This window comes from Sebastes fasciatus, chromosome 18 (genome assembly GCF_043250625.1).
Source record: "Sebastes fasciatus isolate fSebFas1 chromosome 18, fSebFas1.pri, whole genome shotgun sequence".
Lineage (NCBI taxonomy): Eukaryota > Metazoa > Chordata > Actinopteri > Perciformes > Sebastidae > Sebastes > Sebastes fasciatus.
In genome coordinates, this window is record NC_133812.1 from 17,158,840 (window position 1) to 17,176,444 (window position 17,605).

Below are 17,605 nucleotides of genomic sequence, written 5' to 3' on the forward strand. Positions count from 1 at the left end.
TTTGGAGGTCAGAAAAGGCTGGTAATGACACTAGAGAATGATTTGTCGATGTATAAATGTTACACCTGAAACACTGAATGTTGACAAGGGGACCTTTTGTTCATTTTAAGCTGGCAAACTGTTTATAAATTGTCAGCCTGCATGAATTGCCTATTACAATTACACCTCTACTGTTTAATTATTTCCCATCGGATGGTATGGAGCAGATGGCGAGTCAGCTCGATGGCAAAAACAAACACTGTCCCAGTGTGTAATGTCCTGCTAAATCCAGCCAAGGCACGGTGTAGTAAGTCAATACAACTACAGCTCATATCAATCATTAATCAAAGGCTTCAAGAGGAACACTTGTAGGCACAGAGACGTGCAGATGGTGGCACTTAACAGCATGTTTCATTAAAATTAAACACAAATGCATGCACACACTCAGGCACACAGAGAAGTGAGGCTTGTACTGTACAATCTGGCTAAACTCGTGCAACATAAAGGGTCCGAAAAGGTCTGATTTACCCTTAAAGACTAATTAGTATGCTCTATTACACACACACAGACATGCAAAGATACACAACACAGGCCAGCAATTCATGTTTGTATAGAGTTTTCCGCGTTTTGAGTAGAGCTGAAACGATTCATTTATCATTTAATAGTGTAAATGACAAATATTTCATGATTCCATCCTCTCAAATTTGAGAAATTGCTGCTTATGCTTGTCTTAATTAAGAGCAAACTGAATATTTTTGGGGTTTGGACTATTAATTTGACAAAAGCAATGCTATTTGTAGATGTCCCTTCAGGCTCCAGGGAATTGTAATGGCAATCTCCTACTATTTTCGGATGTTTCACAGACCAAACAATGAATCACTTAATCAAGAAAATAATGTGCAGAATTATTGATAGCAGGAGTTGAATTATGCTCCGAGACATAAATCAATTCAGATCAACAAGAAGGTATACCATAAATAAATCTTGGATCAGATTTGCAGTATTATTCCTATATTTCATGGATCAGACCTCGTGGTGTCAGGGTATTAAAAGTGAAGATGTAAAAACTCCTTTAGGAGAAGAAGGGTAGCCATGTCCCCTCCTGTTCCCATTAATCAACAATAAAAAATAGTCATCACTTGCAGCTCTGGTTTAGAGTGGAACAAATGGAAAGAGGAGACACCAGTAAGGATGGAGCAGCATATTGTTGGTTTAGAGATCAACTGTGACCTTTTGATGATTATGAACTCAACAGCTCATTACCACTATGTTTAAGTTGTAAACACCAGGCATATTTACAGCAGCTGCTTGTTTCATTGGCTTCTGAGACGGTTGATCCTGACAGGGCTATCACCTCAGGAGAAATATGTCCCCATGATGTCAGGGGCCCAGTGTTGCCCTTTAGCGGTCTGTTTACAACAGGAGAAACAGTTATGCTTATAGACTGATACTGTCTACATCAGTGAATCTCAAAGTGGGGACCGGGGATCCCCAGGGGTCCATGGCACTTAGTCAGGGGGTCCACAAAATAATTTGCTATAAATTATATAATTGTGCTGTATCATTAATAAGTGCATATATACAGATGGGGACCATTTGCATAAATAGAACAAGCATATTGCGTCCATTACTCCCACCCATGTTAAAGGGACTGTTTGTAAGAATCAGAAATGCTTGTTAACAGCTATACCTTCGGCCGTTAAGTCAACGAAAGTCAGCGTTGGACTCGCGCTTGTGCTCGCTCTACATAGACATGAACGAGCATCGCTCAACACAGTGAGGCGACACAAGGCTTCACTAGATATAACTTTTGCAGTTTTGGTGCTTCCGTGTAGTTTGTGTTGGAGTCTTGTCTGAACAGCGTAGCCACACGCGAGCGCGCATGGGACACCGACCCGGATTGATTTATACGTGTAAGAAGTTACAAACAGTCCCTTTAAGTTTTTTGTTTTAAAATCAGTGTGATGTGTGTTGCGGTTTACAGGGCTAGAGTTAGGATTGTGTGGGTTTGAACCCTAACCCCGGTGGCAGAGGAGGTTTGGGGGGGTCCAAATCCGAATTTCACCTATAGGGCACCAAAAGGGCTAGAGCCGGCCCTGTAATAAAGAGCCCATTCATCATCATAGATATAAAACACATGAAAGTGTTTTATATCTATGATGATGAATGGACTTTTATGACATGAATAGAATAGCCAGTAGCTGTCAGAGAAAATTTAGGACAAAACAATTTAAATGATATCTTAGTTCACCTGAAATAAAGTGTTTTCTGGATGAGTTTGTGTGTGTGAGTGTGTGTGCATGTGTGTGTACGCCCCTCCTCCCTTCACTTCGTCCGCTCAGTGGAAGTCACAGACAGTTTATTATTGAGTGTTGGAGCTCAGGAGGATCCGCTGCCCACCGGGGACAGAGAAACGCGCACCGGGAGCCTCGACGCACACACAAAATGACCGTAGAGAGATTATTCGACGAGCTCGGACATTTCAAAAGGTATCAAAAAACTAAATTGGCACATTTCCTTTTGTTTTTTGTGAGTGAATTCGGGCTGTTTTTGTGGTATCATCAACAACCTGTTGGGTAGTTTTGTAATAGTAACTAAAGTTATTTTTATTCCATGTTTACAGATGCAGGCTATAACTAAAATTTCATTACTGGTGCGGAATGCTTTTGGATAATTTTAACATCTGTTTCTACCACATCTAAATGTTTACTGAGGGGTTCACCTCAGAGGACCTCTTTAGAGAATAAACTATTCCACCTGTTATTAGAACTATCTTTTCTTTTTGAATCGCATAAAAGTTAAAAATGCCAGAATGTAACTGTTTACCAAATGTTTCTCCCTTAAAATAAAAATGTGCTGAATTAATAACATTTTATTAATTGGGTTTTTCTCATAAATCACATGTAGTTTGGTTTTTGTCAGGGCTTTCCTCGACCAAAGAAACTCTTAGTTGACTAACACTAATACGATTTTGTCGACTACAATCGATTAGTTGATTTATTCAATAGATCTGTAAAGAGTTTTTACACACAAGAGCACCACTTTAAATCTGATGTTTACCAGATATGTGCTCATAATTTTATTGGAAATAAGTCATTCAGTATGAAAAAGCATAACATAACGACTAATTGTCTAAAGAAATCTTGGTCGACTAAGACTTAGCCAGTCTAAGTCGATTAATCGGTCGATTTGGTCCAAGTTTTTGTGCAGTTTGTCCTTTTGCATAACAAAATACAGTATATCTGTTCACACCACCATTGTAGTTTTTTCCAAACACTTGTTTTGTAGCTTAAAAGAACAATTTACACTTCAAGATATGAACATTTATGATATATTTGAAGGTGAGTCAAGTAAAGTCCATTTTATTTGTATAGCCCAATATCACAAATCACAAGTTTGCCTCAGGGGACTTTACTAACTACTACACTACTTTACAAAATACTATATGCTACAGGACAGTGGAGTAGAAGTGACTCTGGCTGAGGACTTTATTACTCTGCCCATTCCTCTCAAAAGACCATTATAATGAACTATTAAAGGACCAGTGTGTAACATTTAAGGGGATCTACTGGCAGAAAATGGAATATAATATTAATAAATATGTTTTCTTTAGTGTATAATTACATGATAATTAAAATCGTTGTGTTTACCTTAGAATGAGTCGTTTATATCTACATAGGGAACGGGTCCTCTCCACGGCATCCGCCATGTTGCACCGCCATGTTACTACAGAAGCCCAGAACGGACAAACCAAACTCTGTTAACTTTTCCTGCTTGATCCGGAGTCGATAACGTTACTCGCTCCCATCGCCGCCGCTCTCTCTCTCTTGCTTCACCACTCACTTCCCCTCATACATACACACTACCCACTGGCTCTGCTTCAAATGGCTCTAGAGAGGGCCATTCGCGTTTTCGCATTGGCCACCATAGATCTCCTACAGGCTTGGCACACAGGAGAGGGTAGAGATTGTTAAGGCTAGGCATTGACCTCGAATAGTTAAGGTCAGATTTTGCAATTTGCGGGTTCCCTTCTAGACACGACCACGGGAGAGGCTTAAGTTGGTTGCAATCTCCTCACCTCACCGCTAGATACCGCCAGATCCTACACACTGCACCTTTAATTTAGTTTTAATATTGTCTTTTTATATATTTACAATCTTAGCTCAATGTCAACTCACTAAGCTTTCAACTGTCTTAATCAGCATATAGAGTTTGCTCAGTTTGTCATTAGACTGTTGATGATACAATTTTGGAGATTCTGAGCACTTTTGGCTTCTTGTCCATTTTGGCTTTAAAGTTTAGATAAGAGATGATTTCACCTGTCCATCATAGTCCAACTTGTCTCAACATTTCTATTAAATCCAATGCAGTTTGAGATGCTTGTTTTGAACTAATCATTATATTTTTTATGCACAGGTAAGAGCTTTATATGGATATATACAATGAGTTGTTAAGGTGACCTTTTTGCAGTTGTCTGCTAAATGGGAGGACTAAATAATTGCTCCAAATCACTCGTCATCATCTCCTCTTCAGCTCTGGTGTCAGCATAATTTTAATGCATTTTCTTTCCCTCCAGATTTCAGGCATGTCTGTACTTCGCAGCAGTCTTCCAGGCCGTAGCCTGTGGGATCCACTACCTGGCTTCTGTCTTCTTAGTGCAGACGCCAAACTTTGTGTGCAGCGTGCCTGGCAACATCACCGATGTCCTGTACGGTAACCTGACGGGATCTAGCCTGGAAGACATCCTGCCGCTCTTCAAGGCGGGGACTGGGCCCTTGGTGGTGAGGACAGCAGAGGGAGATCAGTGGGAGCTCAGCCGGTGCCACTCCGCCCTGCGCATCGACCCGCAATACTTTACGTACGACTTTGATGGCAACAAAACGGGGAAAGCCTGCGATGGGAACTTTGTTTACGACCTCACTGAAGTTCACCAAAGCATAGTGACGGACTGGGACTTGGTGTGTGAGAGAGAGTGGCTGGCCAAGCTGTGCCAGCCCACCTTCATGCTGGGGGTGCTGATCGGAGCGCTGGTGTTTGGGGACATTGCTGACAGGTAAGCATGGGCTGCAGGATGGAGGAGGAGAGGGTGGGTACTTTGAATTCACACAGGGGAGGGGGAGGGGGGGAACAAGAGCACAGGTCCTTTATAATCCTTTACACATGTAATCATAACTTCAGGAGACACTTCTGATATACTATACTGATATATGAGCACAGGACTGAGTTGCCCTACCAAACATGGAGGCATGCAGCATATGGGAGAGGGATGATGAGAGTGATAGTTAGGCTGGAAAGGTGGATGGTTGGTGTGGATGAGGATGGAAAGAAGAAGAGATGAGAGCGGCAGGAAAACAATAGTAGGTGTCCCGACACACTTTGGACATATCAGGTGTCCCCAGACAAAGTGGTCAACATTTAGTAGTAGGACTTTGGTCTGATATAAAGTTAGTCGTTGCTTTGATGTCTGCCAACCATCTTATAAGGTAATGATTAAATGCTGATAGCAGTTGTTATTATGGATCATTGTCACCTCACTGTATCAGGTCTTGTGTTTTTATCCATTGTCTTATCCACCACGACTGGTTGAATGCCTTTCTGAGCTGAGCATTGTCAAAGTACTGGTCCCTGTGGCTCACACTGTGAGGTCAAGTTTTGCTGGCTGTGAGTTACATTGAGCAGGCAAAGAGGTGCTTAAGCATCTCTTCTATGTTCGAGGCAAAAGTGGACATCCCATGTTTATGTTAAACTTCAAACACAGAGCTGGAGAATGTTGGTGTTAGATGTTGTTCAGGTAGAACTGAGGCAAATCTGTAAGGTATAAAGTGAATTAGCTTCTTGAATGTGAATATTTTCTGGTTTCTTTACTCCTCTATGACCTCTAGTTAACTGAATATCTTTGAGTTGTGGACAAAACAAGACATTTGAGGACGTCGTCTTGAGCTTTGGGAAACACTGATCGTCCTTTTTCACCATTTTCTGATATTTATAGACCAAACAACTAATCGATTAATCAAGAAATTAACCGACAGATTAATGGACAATGTAAATAATCGTTAGTTGCAGCCCTATTGTAATATATATGTCATGCCTACATCAAAATGTTGGTCTAGTACTGTACCTTGAGTACAGCATTATATTGGACTGCTGTAACTGAAAGCTCCAACACAACTTTGACAATTAAAATATCCTATATTAAATGCATTGCTTACCTTTTAACTAATGTTAACTCGATTATGTTATCTCTCTCTGTTTCTCTACCTGGGTTGAATGTGTCTCTCTCCTCCAGAGTTGGTCGTGTGAGAATCCTGATGTTCACCAGCCTCTGTCAGTTTATACTCGGGGTGTCTGTTGCGTTCTCTGGGAACTACTATTTCTTTGTGGTGCTCCGCTTCCTCCTTGCCATGGTGAGTTCAGTGTGTGTATGTACTGTATGTGGTTGAGTATCTGCGGTGGTGTAGTGGTCATTGATGAGGTGGGTGTACTGCAAGGTAGATGGGTAGTAGGTTACCAAGGAGGAAGTGGATATACTCTTCTATTTGTTTACACACAGTGATGTCACGCTCTACCCACGCCGCCGTCCGCTACAATGCATATTTGCACCTCCAGCCACAATGGAAAAGACCACAAATACCCACATGTGTGTGTAAGAATATATTCCAATGGCTTTTTGGCTGATAGGTGGGTATACTGTAAAAGCCTAATGTGGAATGAATGATATAAGAGCATACCAAAAGAAAAGTAGGTAGGTGAACAACTGTGACATGAATTTCCAGTGCATTTCCAGAGACCTCTAATTTAGTGGATAATGGTAATTCACCAGTGTGAAATTGTATTTTGCAAAACGTTTTCAAAACACTAATGTCACTTGTTTTGGAAAAAAGTCCCTGTTAACACTATTAACACCCAGTATGGGACAAGGGAGGTGCCCTACTTTCTGCTTTTCTACAAAACAACCTCTTTGCCAATCGCTGTTCTCTGTGAATACAACCTCCTGTTGCAAGCCAGCATGCAAACTGAAGCAAGATGTTTGTTCCAGCTGTGTATTTTAAGAACATAACTTACTATAAATGTGTAACTTATTATACTTCTACCCACTTTTTTTTACTGGGAATTAAATATTTACCCACATAAACTTTGAAAAAGCATTCAGTAAGGGATAATGTACAGTGAGCCGGGCATTATTGTGAAATAAACCCCAATGTGGAGGGGTCTTGCATTGCCCTGACCTGCTAGCTGTACATTATCCCGTTTATTAAACGGCTACTTAATTAAGAAATCAAAAATTTGACACAAAAATGGTCCGCCAGAGTCCGAGATCAGAATTGTGTCCATAGCAACGGTCTGTTATACATAGCAACGGTCTGTTATAAAGAAATAACAGACCGTAGAACGCTGTGATTGACCAATCAGAATCGAGTATTCAACAAAGTCATGTAATAATAATATATATAACAAGGGGATGCAAGCAGAAATTAGACCATAATTGCTTATATTTTTCATAATCGAGAAAACTTTTAAATGTATGGAGATGTTACGGGCAGGATCTATTATAGCATAGATATCTGTGTATATATGAATATGGCATTACGTCTGAGTTGAGTTGTCCTTCTGAAGCTGTTAACCTAAAATGTAAACAGCTGTAGAGCAAGAAACTAAGAGTGTATGTTTATGTGTGTGTACAATGGTGATTTTGTGTACAAAAAGTAAAACATAATATGTGCATAAAACAACATGTTTACAAGGCAAAGGAAGGGAGACATTACGGATATGGTTAGTCCGCACAGCAGTTAAGTTGTGCTGAGTGCCCTCACAGTGTGTCCACTGTTTCACCCCTCTCCTCTCCGTCTTCTACCACCCCCACCCACCCAGTCCTCAGCTACAGCTGTTGTTTTTCACATAGAATCTGACTCTCAGATAGTGAAGGCTCAGACTGCAGTGACACACTGAACAGCGTTTAATAAGCAGGGACTTAACACCTGATTAACTGCCATGCGGTATGTATTACACAGAGATTTTGACCTGACAAAGAAAACAACATTAAACATGTTTGCTGTATATGCATACAAGTGGAAATGAGTTGATCCAGTGAACAACATCTGGAGCAAGCAATAATTCCAATTTTTACACTTTAAAGCAACACTATGTTACTTTTAAAAGACGAAAGGGCACATCGTTTCTTTTACAATTGGAGACTTGAATAAATGAGTGATTAAATTCACCCCTTGATCAGTTCAATGCACTCAGGGGTTTTGCTGCTACTGTCTGGATTACTCCGGTATGACGAGCAGTTTACGGTGGCATAGACGTGCATAGCTGTGTATCTGTCTGCTGATTTTATGAATCTTTTCTACTTGTGCTACTCTTACATTAAGCATTTAGCTTTATCCCATAGCTGCTTCTTAAATGTAAATGTTACAAATATGTGGCCTAAAGGAAAGACACCATTTCAAATCCTTAAATACTTTACAACCAGGCACTGTGTATTCTGTGGTAACAATACTGACACAAAGCTCTGATTAATGCAGCTGCAAGCATGTATATTATAAATTCCCCCCTTTCCATCTTCCTCCTTCATCATCTGTGTCCCTCCTTTCCTCTTTCCCATACTTGCTTTTGGCAGGTGTCCAGTGGCTACCTCGTGGTGGTGTTTGTCTACGTCACAGAGTTCACTGGGGTCAAGGTACGCACGTGGACCTCTATGCACGTGCACGCGGCCTTCGCTGTCGGCGTCATGGTGGTGGCTCTGACCGGTTACCTGGTGCGGGTCTGGTGGATCTACCAGATCATCCTCTCCACATGCACCTCGCCCTTCCTGTTCTGCTGCTGGAAGTTCCCCGAGACGCCCTTTTATTTGCTCGCCAAGGGCCGTTACAAAGACGCTCAGGCCCTGCTGGACAGGATTGCCCGCGTCAACGGCCTCGAATGCCGGCTGAAGGTGCAGGAGCTCCTGGAGCCGGAGGAGAAAGAGAACGGCAAAGCTCTGCTGGAGGAGGCAGAGGAGCGGCCGCCGCAGTCCGAGAAGAAGCTCTCCATCCTGGATCTGTTCGGCAGCTGGAGGATGGCTGGCCGCACATGTACAGTGTGGGCCATCTGGTTCATCGGCAGCCTGGGCTACTACGTCTTCTCTTTGGGCTCAGTCAACCTAGGAGGAAACCAGTACGTTAACCTCTTCCTTGCTGGTAAGCGATTGTCTGACGAGTGCGAATGAATGTGCATGCAAAAAAGGAGGAAAATAGTGGTAATGATACTGCAAAACTATGCAACAACATCCTGCTTAGGTCATCCAAGGGTAGGTATATTTGTGTTTGTAGATGGCTTGTTGACAACAGTTGCTGTCCTACTTTACAACATGTGGGTTTGAATTGCAGAGCGGGGTTTATGTCTGTGTGTTTCTTTATTTATGTCTTATGTCTGCGTGCAGTGAGGCTGTTTACCAAATCTCAGCTTTGACTCTACAGTCTGTTTGCAATGTTTGTGCCTTTACATTATATAAACATCATGTTCATCAAGGGTCGTATTAGTTTGAGAGAGTGTTATGTCTTTGGGGAGACAGTGAGATGATTTCTGTTCCTCTGTTTGGCTTTGTTTACCGCTTGGTAACGTAGCAGGTCAAATTAGCCTGTGAGCAATTAAAATAGCAGCTCTCCATCTGCAAGCTTAATAGTTTCCCTGTGTTCTTTTCAACCGATACAGAAAAATAAGATTTGTTTGTTTGTTTGTTAAACAATTCAAGAACTGTTGTACTGCTCATGTAATGTTATTTTGAAAGGGTGCAGTTTTCCCAAGCAAATATTATTCCTCACAAATGCAATCTTAAATCTTTGGGTGGCTGAGTATCACCAACACTGATGATGCAGGTTATTTAGGTCAACTAGATAAAATGTCTCGGTGTCAGTGTGTCAGTGCCACGGTAACCTCTGACTCTGACCTCTGCTGTGATTGGCTGTTTCCAGGTGCAGTGGAGATCCCCTCGTATCTGGTTGGCTGCTTTGCGATGGACCGGATTGGCAGGAAGAAGACTTGCGCCCCAGCTTTGATCCTGGCCGGGGTCGCTTGTATGCTCATCATTGTGGTACCTGCTGTACGTACTGAGAGTCTGAGTGTGTGTCTGAGAGACACTATGTGTATATGTGTACGAATTTTAAGCGTTAGTATTCTTAAAAGTATTATAATTCATGTTGTTGCATACTTAGATGCATCGTCAGCGCTATTATTTCTTTGTGGTTATAAAACTACTGGCTCCAACGCAATTTTTAGTGTCTCCATGATGAAAATCATGAAAATGAGTTACAAAATTCTGTTAAAAACAACATATTTGACCCCGTACTGTAATATAGGGCTATTTTAAAGTATTTTCTCTTACAATCTTTCTGGACAGTTAGCTCTTGACTTTACTGTCCCGCCGTTGCCCCGGTCCGTTGCACCACCGTTGAACCCTGAGATATGATACATGCATTTCCCAGTACTTGTGCGCTGAGCTCCGACCCACATTAGTGCTGCTTACAGTTGGGTTGGCAAACAGCTGCTACATAATGTCTAAGTAAATAGGACCTTTGACATTGAAAGCCACGCTGAACAGAGCAGTCAACGTGCTGAAATATAGCAGCGTGGAGACAGAGAGCCGTGTATCGAGCTGTCTTTTTACTTCCTCCTCTCTCTGTAGTGTGTCACTGTTGTAACTTCTGCACGACTTAATGAAACTCCATCTGCAGGCTGACAAACACTATCACATACCAGAGTGTATTCTTTGTTCTTCAGTAAACTACATGGACAAATATACCTTACCTTGGCAAACATACCATAGAAGTATGAGAGAGTTGGATACACACAGTGGATAAAGGTGCTAAGAAACACTTTAATGACCAACCAGCAAGTTTGTACACTTCCTTGGCCATTGGTGTGTAAGTTTTGATAATGACTGTCTGAAATCACTCATTACTCACTATATAGTGAGTTTGCCATTTTGTTGAGCTGTCCGTATAGTGAGAATTATTATACCCTAAAGTGGAACCAAAGTATCCCACAATGCATTGTGAAAAATAATGGACAATGATGGTTACTAAACAGGCATTATATACCATCATGCACTGCGCTGATGGAAAAATGGCACACGGACGAGAGGAAAGAGAGCAGCGCGATTGAGACAAATCCATGAGTTGCGGCACGTAAATAATATATTTAATGTGCGCAGAGCAGCGAATCACAACACAAACAGCCACAAAGTACTTTGTATTTATTAATTTGGGAAAATATTTTAATTGGCGGCAGACAGACCTCAGACGACAGCACATCAAAGCTTTACTCCTTTCGTTCTTACCTTTCACAATAAAAGCCCTAGACATATACGCTGCATCACTGCTTACCAGGGGGAACTTACATTCAGAGCATTTCGCTAAGAGACAACTCAACAAAATAGCTTACAATATGTATTTAGCACAAAAATACATGTGGGTATTTATTATGGATGGTCAAAGCTGACGTTGATCTGGCATAATTGTGCAACTGCAATGATGTAATTAATGGCGCAGAGAGAAGGACCCGAGTAGTGTCCGAAAGTGTTTTTTTCATTTTGCCGATGAGCTCACTATATAGTCCTCTACACAGAACTCCCTGGATAGTGAGTAGGGAGTAGTGAATGATTGAATGTCTCAACCTCCTTTTTTCAGCAAGCTTGGTATTGGTTCTTTGTATTTATTCTATAGATCGGAGGTTAAAGTGGGAGGCATGCGTCCCCAGGGAGGGCTCCAAAACATTTCAGGGGAGGCTCAGTGAATGGAAGTGCAAAAATATTATATTAGTTATCAAAATAATATTACATAGAATAGCCTAGATGTGTGTGATTTGGTTAAAGAGAGATACAGTAGTTTTAAGGAACTGTTTTTCCCACTTTCCAAGAGTCAGAAACTAATAAATGCCTTAGGACAGACCTTTTTTATGTAATTGGTGTAGGCTGAAGTTATGTCAAACAGCAATATTAGGCTATTTTGGCTCATTTATGCGATCAAATAATATAATCATGATCCCATATGCAAACTAAGCAAGTAAACTACGGACTGGTGAGGGGCGCTTTTTTCTAAGCTTTGTCTGAGGGGAGGCCCAAAGTCTCAGACCTCGAAAATCCCTGCTTCTATACATCTTTCTATAGATCTTTTCACAATGTGCTCTTCTGTTCTGAGCCTCAGTTTCTATCCCAACTTGTTGAGCAAGTTTCTTCATAAGTTTCTGAAGATTTGTAATGCAATCTTTGCAGTTAGAACTTCATTCTGGCTCAGAGAGTATTGGTAACAGTCTCCCTTTTCATGGTGGCTACCCTGAGCACTCTTACTTTTGAATGTTTGTCTATATAGCTACACTGAACGGTATTAGTGAGGGAGTTACAGTAAAAACATTTATAACTTATTTCAGTGGCTTTACTTACCTCTATCTGTATTTTGTCCAAATATAACCACTATATGTTTTATTAAACACTACATACTGTTAACACACACCTGCACAGGATGAAAAAAATCCCTCCCATCATCACTGACTACCTGTAATATAAATAAGATTACCCATGTTCAGGCTCAGAGAGGAGAGGAGGCTGTTTGCATGCAAGCAGCCCCGTGTGTGTCATGTGTTTACATGCGGCAACATACTGCTAGTACCATGCAAACACACCGTAGCACCAACTGCTTAACAAAGATGAAATTAATTAATAGAGAAAAGAAACTCTCATTCCTAACATCAGTACAGCCAAAAATAAAGATTGTTGGATTCAGACCAGCAGTTCAGAAATAGCTTATTTGGATTGGATCAGCTCACACAGCCTCCCTCTTCTCTCTGCAGAACGTAGGAGTTGTTGTCTCTATCTGTTGCGTGCGTCATAGCCGGTGTTTGTAAGAGAAGCAATGGAGCTTTTGAGATCACAGCTCACTTTACGAGGATACTGTAGTACATTCACACTCACACACACATACTCACACATATTAAATACATACATGCACAAATATGAAACACTCCCACACATACATATTCTCACATACAGTATAAACACATGCATAAATGCGTAAAAATAAATAGTTTATGTGTTTCCCATGCCACAATGTGTAATAACTAAGTAAATCAAAAGTGTCTGAGGGAGCAATCAGTCCTTCAGTTTATTAAATCACTTATGACAAAAGTGATGAAACAAAATCCAGTCAGCTTGAACTTCAGTTCAACTCCAGAGAGTCTGGACTGTTATTGGAGTCAGTGGTCTAATGAAACATCTGAAGGTCAAAGGTTAAGTGTTTTATTTTTGTGCATGATGAAATATTATTTACAGGGTAAAGGTTCTTATAGCAAACGTTGCCTCTCAGAACAAAATGATGTGCAAAAGAGCAAAGCAAAGTTTCTGTTTACTTTACTATGAGACATGGGATAAACATGGGAAGTTCTTGTCTCTCACAGTCCAACTGACTTTTTTACCCCTACCCCCTTTTTCCACAGGATATCGAGGCACTGGCTATCGCTCTCGCTATGACAGGGAAGTTTGCCATCGCCATTGCCTTTGGTCTCATCTACCTGTACACCTGTGAGCTTTACCCAACCATCATCAGGTAAGAGCAAACACAATCAAAACACATACAGCTCCCGCAAACATCTGGACTAGAATCAGTTTGCAATTTGTCTTTTTAGAGTTGTTTTTGTATAATGCTTGTTTGATTTATCAAGGCGCTCAACTCATACAGACCCCAAACAAAAGAAAACAAATGTTTGTTTTCAGTCTTTATAGCCCTTATGCACTTTTAAAGCATAGTTTTCTGCTGTTTGAGTTCTAACAATCTAAGGAAAGATACACAATCAACAAAGAAAGAGTCATGAGCGTCATTAACTTTGTATACTTTATGTAGGTGGTTTTGTAGATTTACCCCTTTCCACAGAATATCATTATGAGCACATTAAAGTTGCCAGTTCTGTGTTTTTTCAAGTAAAGAAACATAGAAAAGTCAAGAAACACAGTCTGAACTATGACAGTCATACCAGAGTTTTATGTAGCTGCAGATATGACACAAGTAATGTTGCTTTTCAGTAATGGATTATTGTTTATATTGGTGGTGGCAGGCTTCGTGTCTGTACCCTGACCTCACTGAGTCTGTCCTTTCTAATGTTGCTGACTTTGCGTCCCTCCAGGTCTCTGGCAGTGGGTAGCGGAAGTATGATGTGCCGTGTCGGCAGTGTTGTGGCCCCTTTCTGCGTGTACCTGGCTGATGTCTGGATCTACCTACCTCAGGTATACATGTTCTCTTTTGACTGGATCTCTCAGCACAACAGATATTATTTCATATTTAATTACCTTGTCCATTCTGTCACCTTTGCACCCTGTTCCTATTAGTGTTGTCACGATACCAAAATTATGACTTTGATACCCTGCCTAAATATTTCCGTACCGATACTGAAACGATATTACGGCAACAATTTTAAACATCAGGAAAAGTAATGGAATAATAGATGACAGAACATGGAACTTAATATTTTTTTTATTATATTTGAGTTCGGGATTTCTTTGATAGTTAACTTTATATTTGCATTTATTTTTTATTATAATGCACACACATTTACATTTCATCTCTATTCTTATTTCTATTTTTCTTATAACTTATCTATATTTCTATATATTTTTATTCTAAAACGGAACAACTGTAATTTTCCCGAGGGATCAATTAAGTATTTCTGATTCTGATACCACTCAATAAACAGCATTTACTGTAATGAGGCTTTAAAAAAAATTAAAAATAAAACAGCACCCTCACCGGCGCATCAGTAATTGTTCTGGCGGAGAGTGGTACTGCAGCACAGGAGACAGCGAGAGGCTTCCAAAACAAAAACCCCACAAAATGATAATGAATTCAGATAAAGTTCTGTGAGAAGTTGATGTGAGAAAAGCTGCTAAAATCAGGAAGACACCACAGTAACTGTAGAAAGCCCTGTGTTTAGTCGAAGTGATGTGAAGAGAGAGAAGAGTCACTCTCGCCGGACTGCTTTTCCTCTTTGTCCATTTCACATTACTGAGAAACACGGTCAAATTATACTTTAAGACATGCTCTTTGGTGGATTATGTGTTTGCCGGATTACACGAGAGGCTTGGACAGATTCAGAAAAGATGGTATATCTAATGTTATCGGTCTCAGAGCGAGACTGTGCAGCCAGTGAGCGGTTCATGACCTGCTTTAATCCTTTTCAACTTCACTTGTTGACTCCTTCCTTCATGTTGCCACTACAGTGCAAAGTTATTATCACCTGCTTCCGCGGGATCCCAATCCTAATGCCGTTCTCTAAAGCAGAACGCTGCACACACACAGCCCCATGGTTGCACATCGACGCAATTCATCGCTCCTATTAAAACACTGTCATTCTTAAAGTATCGGTACTAATAAAACGGGGTATCGTACCGTTTTTAACGGCAGGGTATTGCGATACCTTTCTAGTATCGGTATACCGTGCAACACTAGTTTCCATTTGTCATTATCTGCTGTACAAGGGTATCCTGGCAACAAAATTAAATTTAACAAATTGATTTATTCATCACAACCCCCGTGTAGCTCATCGTGGGAATCCTGGCGTTCATTATCGGAGTGCTGACATTGTTGTTGCCTGAGACCCTGGGCAAACCTCTAACAAGTACTTTGGAAGAGGCTGAAGCTCTGGGACGCGAGCCCAGCAAGAAGAACGCAGCCCTGGGCAATAAAGATGCTGAGGATGGGTTGGAGATGAACCACCATGAAGCCAAGGCCTGAGTTTACCCTGCTGGAAAACCAGAGACACTGATGCACAGAGAAGCTTTGGGGGGGGGGTGGGGGGGGGGAATGAAGGAAAAGAGTGAGTAGGGGACGGCTGTCAAAAACTGAAATAGTAACATCATTGATTTAGTGGATTGTTGAAAAGAAATTTAAAAGAACTTTTAGCAGAACTTGAAATGACGTGTTTGTTGACATTTATTTCTACAAAATGACCAACGGAAAAGTACTTTAAGGGTCCTGAGACATTACACAAACCCTTCGGCATGCATACAGATCACAGTACTGTAACAATCAGTCACAGATACAGTGCAATCACAGCAGTCCATGAATTCGATGATGAAGGAAATCATGTGCTATGTGTGTGTTATGTATGTATGTGTGTGTGTGTGTGTGTGTGTGTGTGTGTGTGTGTGTGTGTGTGTGTGTGAAAACATGAAGGATATTAAAGGATCATTTCTGTTTATGACAACTTCAGTCTTAGTTGTGTAGTTTTGTCCAAACACCAGCAGTTAGGTGATCAAACAAGTTGTATCCAAACTTCAGTAGGTCAAAGCTAAACCAGAAAATGTGATGAGTGTTTACAATGGACAGTTTGGGTGATGATTTTACTGTTTGCTTTTGATTTTTTCTCTTTCAAATTAGTTCAGCTAGCCTGTTCTTTCTCTAAATGTGTATGATCTCAGCAATTCACTTTGTGAATCCAACGATGTTAATACGACAGATTGACAAAACTGCAAAAATAAGACTCAAGTTGAACTAAACTGGAAGTGACCTTTCTGAAAAAGTAATCATAAGTGTGCCTCTCTGTCTGGAACATATAGTATTAAAGCATACATATTGTGATGTTATTCTAAACACACAATGCATTTTTCATAACTCCTTTTTTGTTTTTGTTTTAAATCTCAGGGCATCCAGTTTTGGATATCACTGTGAAATTATCCTAAATGTAGCTTTTACTTTTTACACTCAGTTTGACAGTATCCTCAATTCCATCTTGTTTAAGATGCCAGTGTTTAGCTTTAACTCTATCTAATGTGAGTGTGTGTGTCTGTGTGCATGCATGTGTGTGTGTGTGTGTGTGTTAGTAAGTACAATAGTTGGTGTCCTAGTTTTCTACATGCTTATTCTGTGTATGCAATCTAGAAGCTGAACATACTGAAGGACATGTATATAGAGTAATGCTACATTACATAATGTTCAAGAGCCGGGATGTGATCTCCAGATGTTTGGACCAAAGACAGGAAGGAACCACAACAGTGTGGAGATGTATTCACCTGCTTTGCAATACTGTAGTATACTAGCAGGTTTTTGTTTCATATCAAAGCAGTGTGGTGCTTTAATCTGAATGAAAACAAATCATGACAATCAGTATCCTAACAGTAAGGACATTTGATCACCAGGTGATGAAAGTGCTCACGTTCTATTCTGAACAGTTTTACAATCAACAGTATGAATAGTCTCTTTGTTTTATTTCATTATGGACAAATAAATAAAATGGTTAACACTGAGGTTGATGACCTCGTCTTCACTATAATACACCTTTAAATGTGCTTGTTTCTATGAATCTGCTTTAACCACTGTAGTTCCTCTTCTTCTTCTTCTCTCTCACTCTCTCTCAAGGGTTCAACCTGGTGCTGGAAAACTAGGGAATCTATTTTTGTCATACGAGGAATATAGAGCAGGCCTGGGAACAGCCCACCGACACTAACAGCTTCCTATTTGTCAGTGCAGAGGAGGTCCCCACTGCCCCCACCTCTGCACCACCCAGCACATGAATAAACCCTCTGTGTTCAACTTTGAAGTAGAAAATTCTGCAGATATACGACCAGTGTACAGTGTATGTATGTGTGTGTATTTGTGTGGACAGA

The 17,605-nt window shown here is 40.7% G+C and overlaps 1 protein-coding gene across 1 annotated transcript; it reads left to right on the top strand.

Annotated features, from left to right (window-relative positions):
- The first annotated feature begins 2,307 nt into the window (after positions 1-2,307).
- slc22a16 (solute carrier family 22 member 16) lies at positions 2,308-17,245 on the top strand. Its single transcript, XM_074615622.1, has 8 exons — positions 2,308-2,468; positions 4,556-5,032; positions 6,266-6,383; positions 8,600-9,158; positions 9,933-10,060; positions 13,447-13,556; positions 14,131-14,230; positions 15,540-17,245. Exons 1-8 carry the CDS (start codon positions 2,425-2,427, stop codon positions 15,732-15,734), a joined length of 1,731 nt encoding a protein of 576 aa, XP_074471723.1. The 5' UTR covers positions 2,308-2,424; the 3' UTR covers positions 15,735-17,245.
- The last annotated feature ends 360 nt before the right edge of the window (positions 17,246-17,605 follow it).

What these genes read in the sequence shown, in the direction of transcription:
- slc22a16 (XM_074615622.1), top strand. Translation starts at nt 2,425, where the DNA reads ATGACCGTAGAGAGATTATTCGACGAGCTCGGACATTTCAAAAG. An exon ending in GAGCTCGGACATTTCAAAAG is followed by an intron (nt 2,469 to 4,555) that starts GTATCAAAAAAC and finishes CTTTCCCTCCAG; the next exon opens with ATTTCAGGCATGTCTGTACT. An exon ending in TCCGCTTCCTCCTTGCCATG is followed by an intron (nt 6,384 to 8,599) that starts GTGAGTTCAGTG and finishes TGCTTTTGGCAG; the next exon opens with GTGTCCAGTGGCTACCTCGT.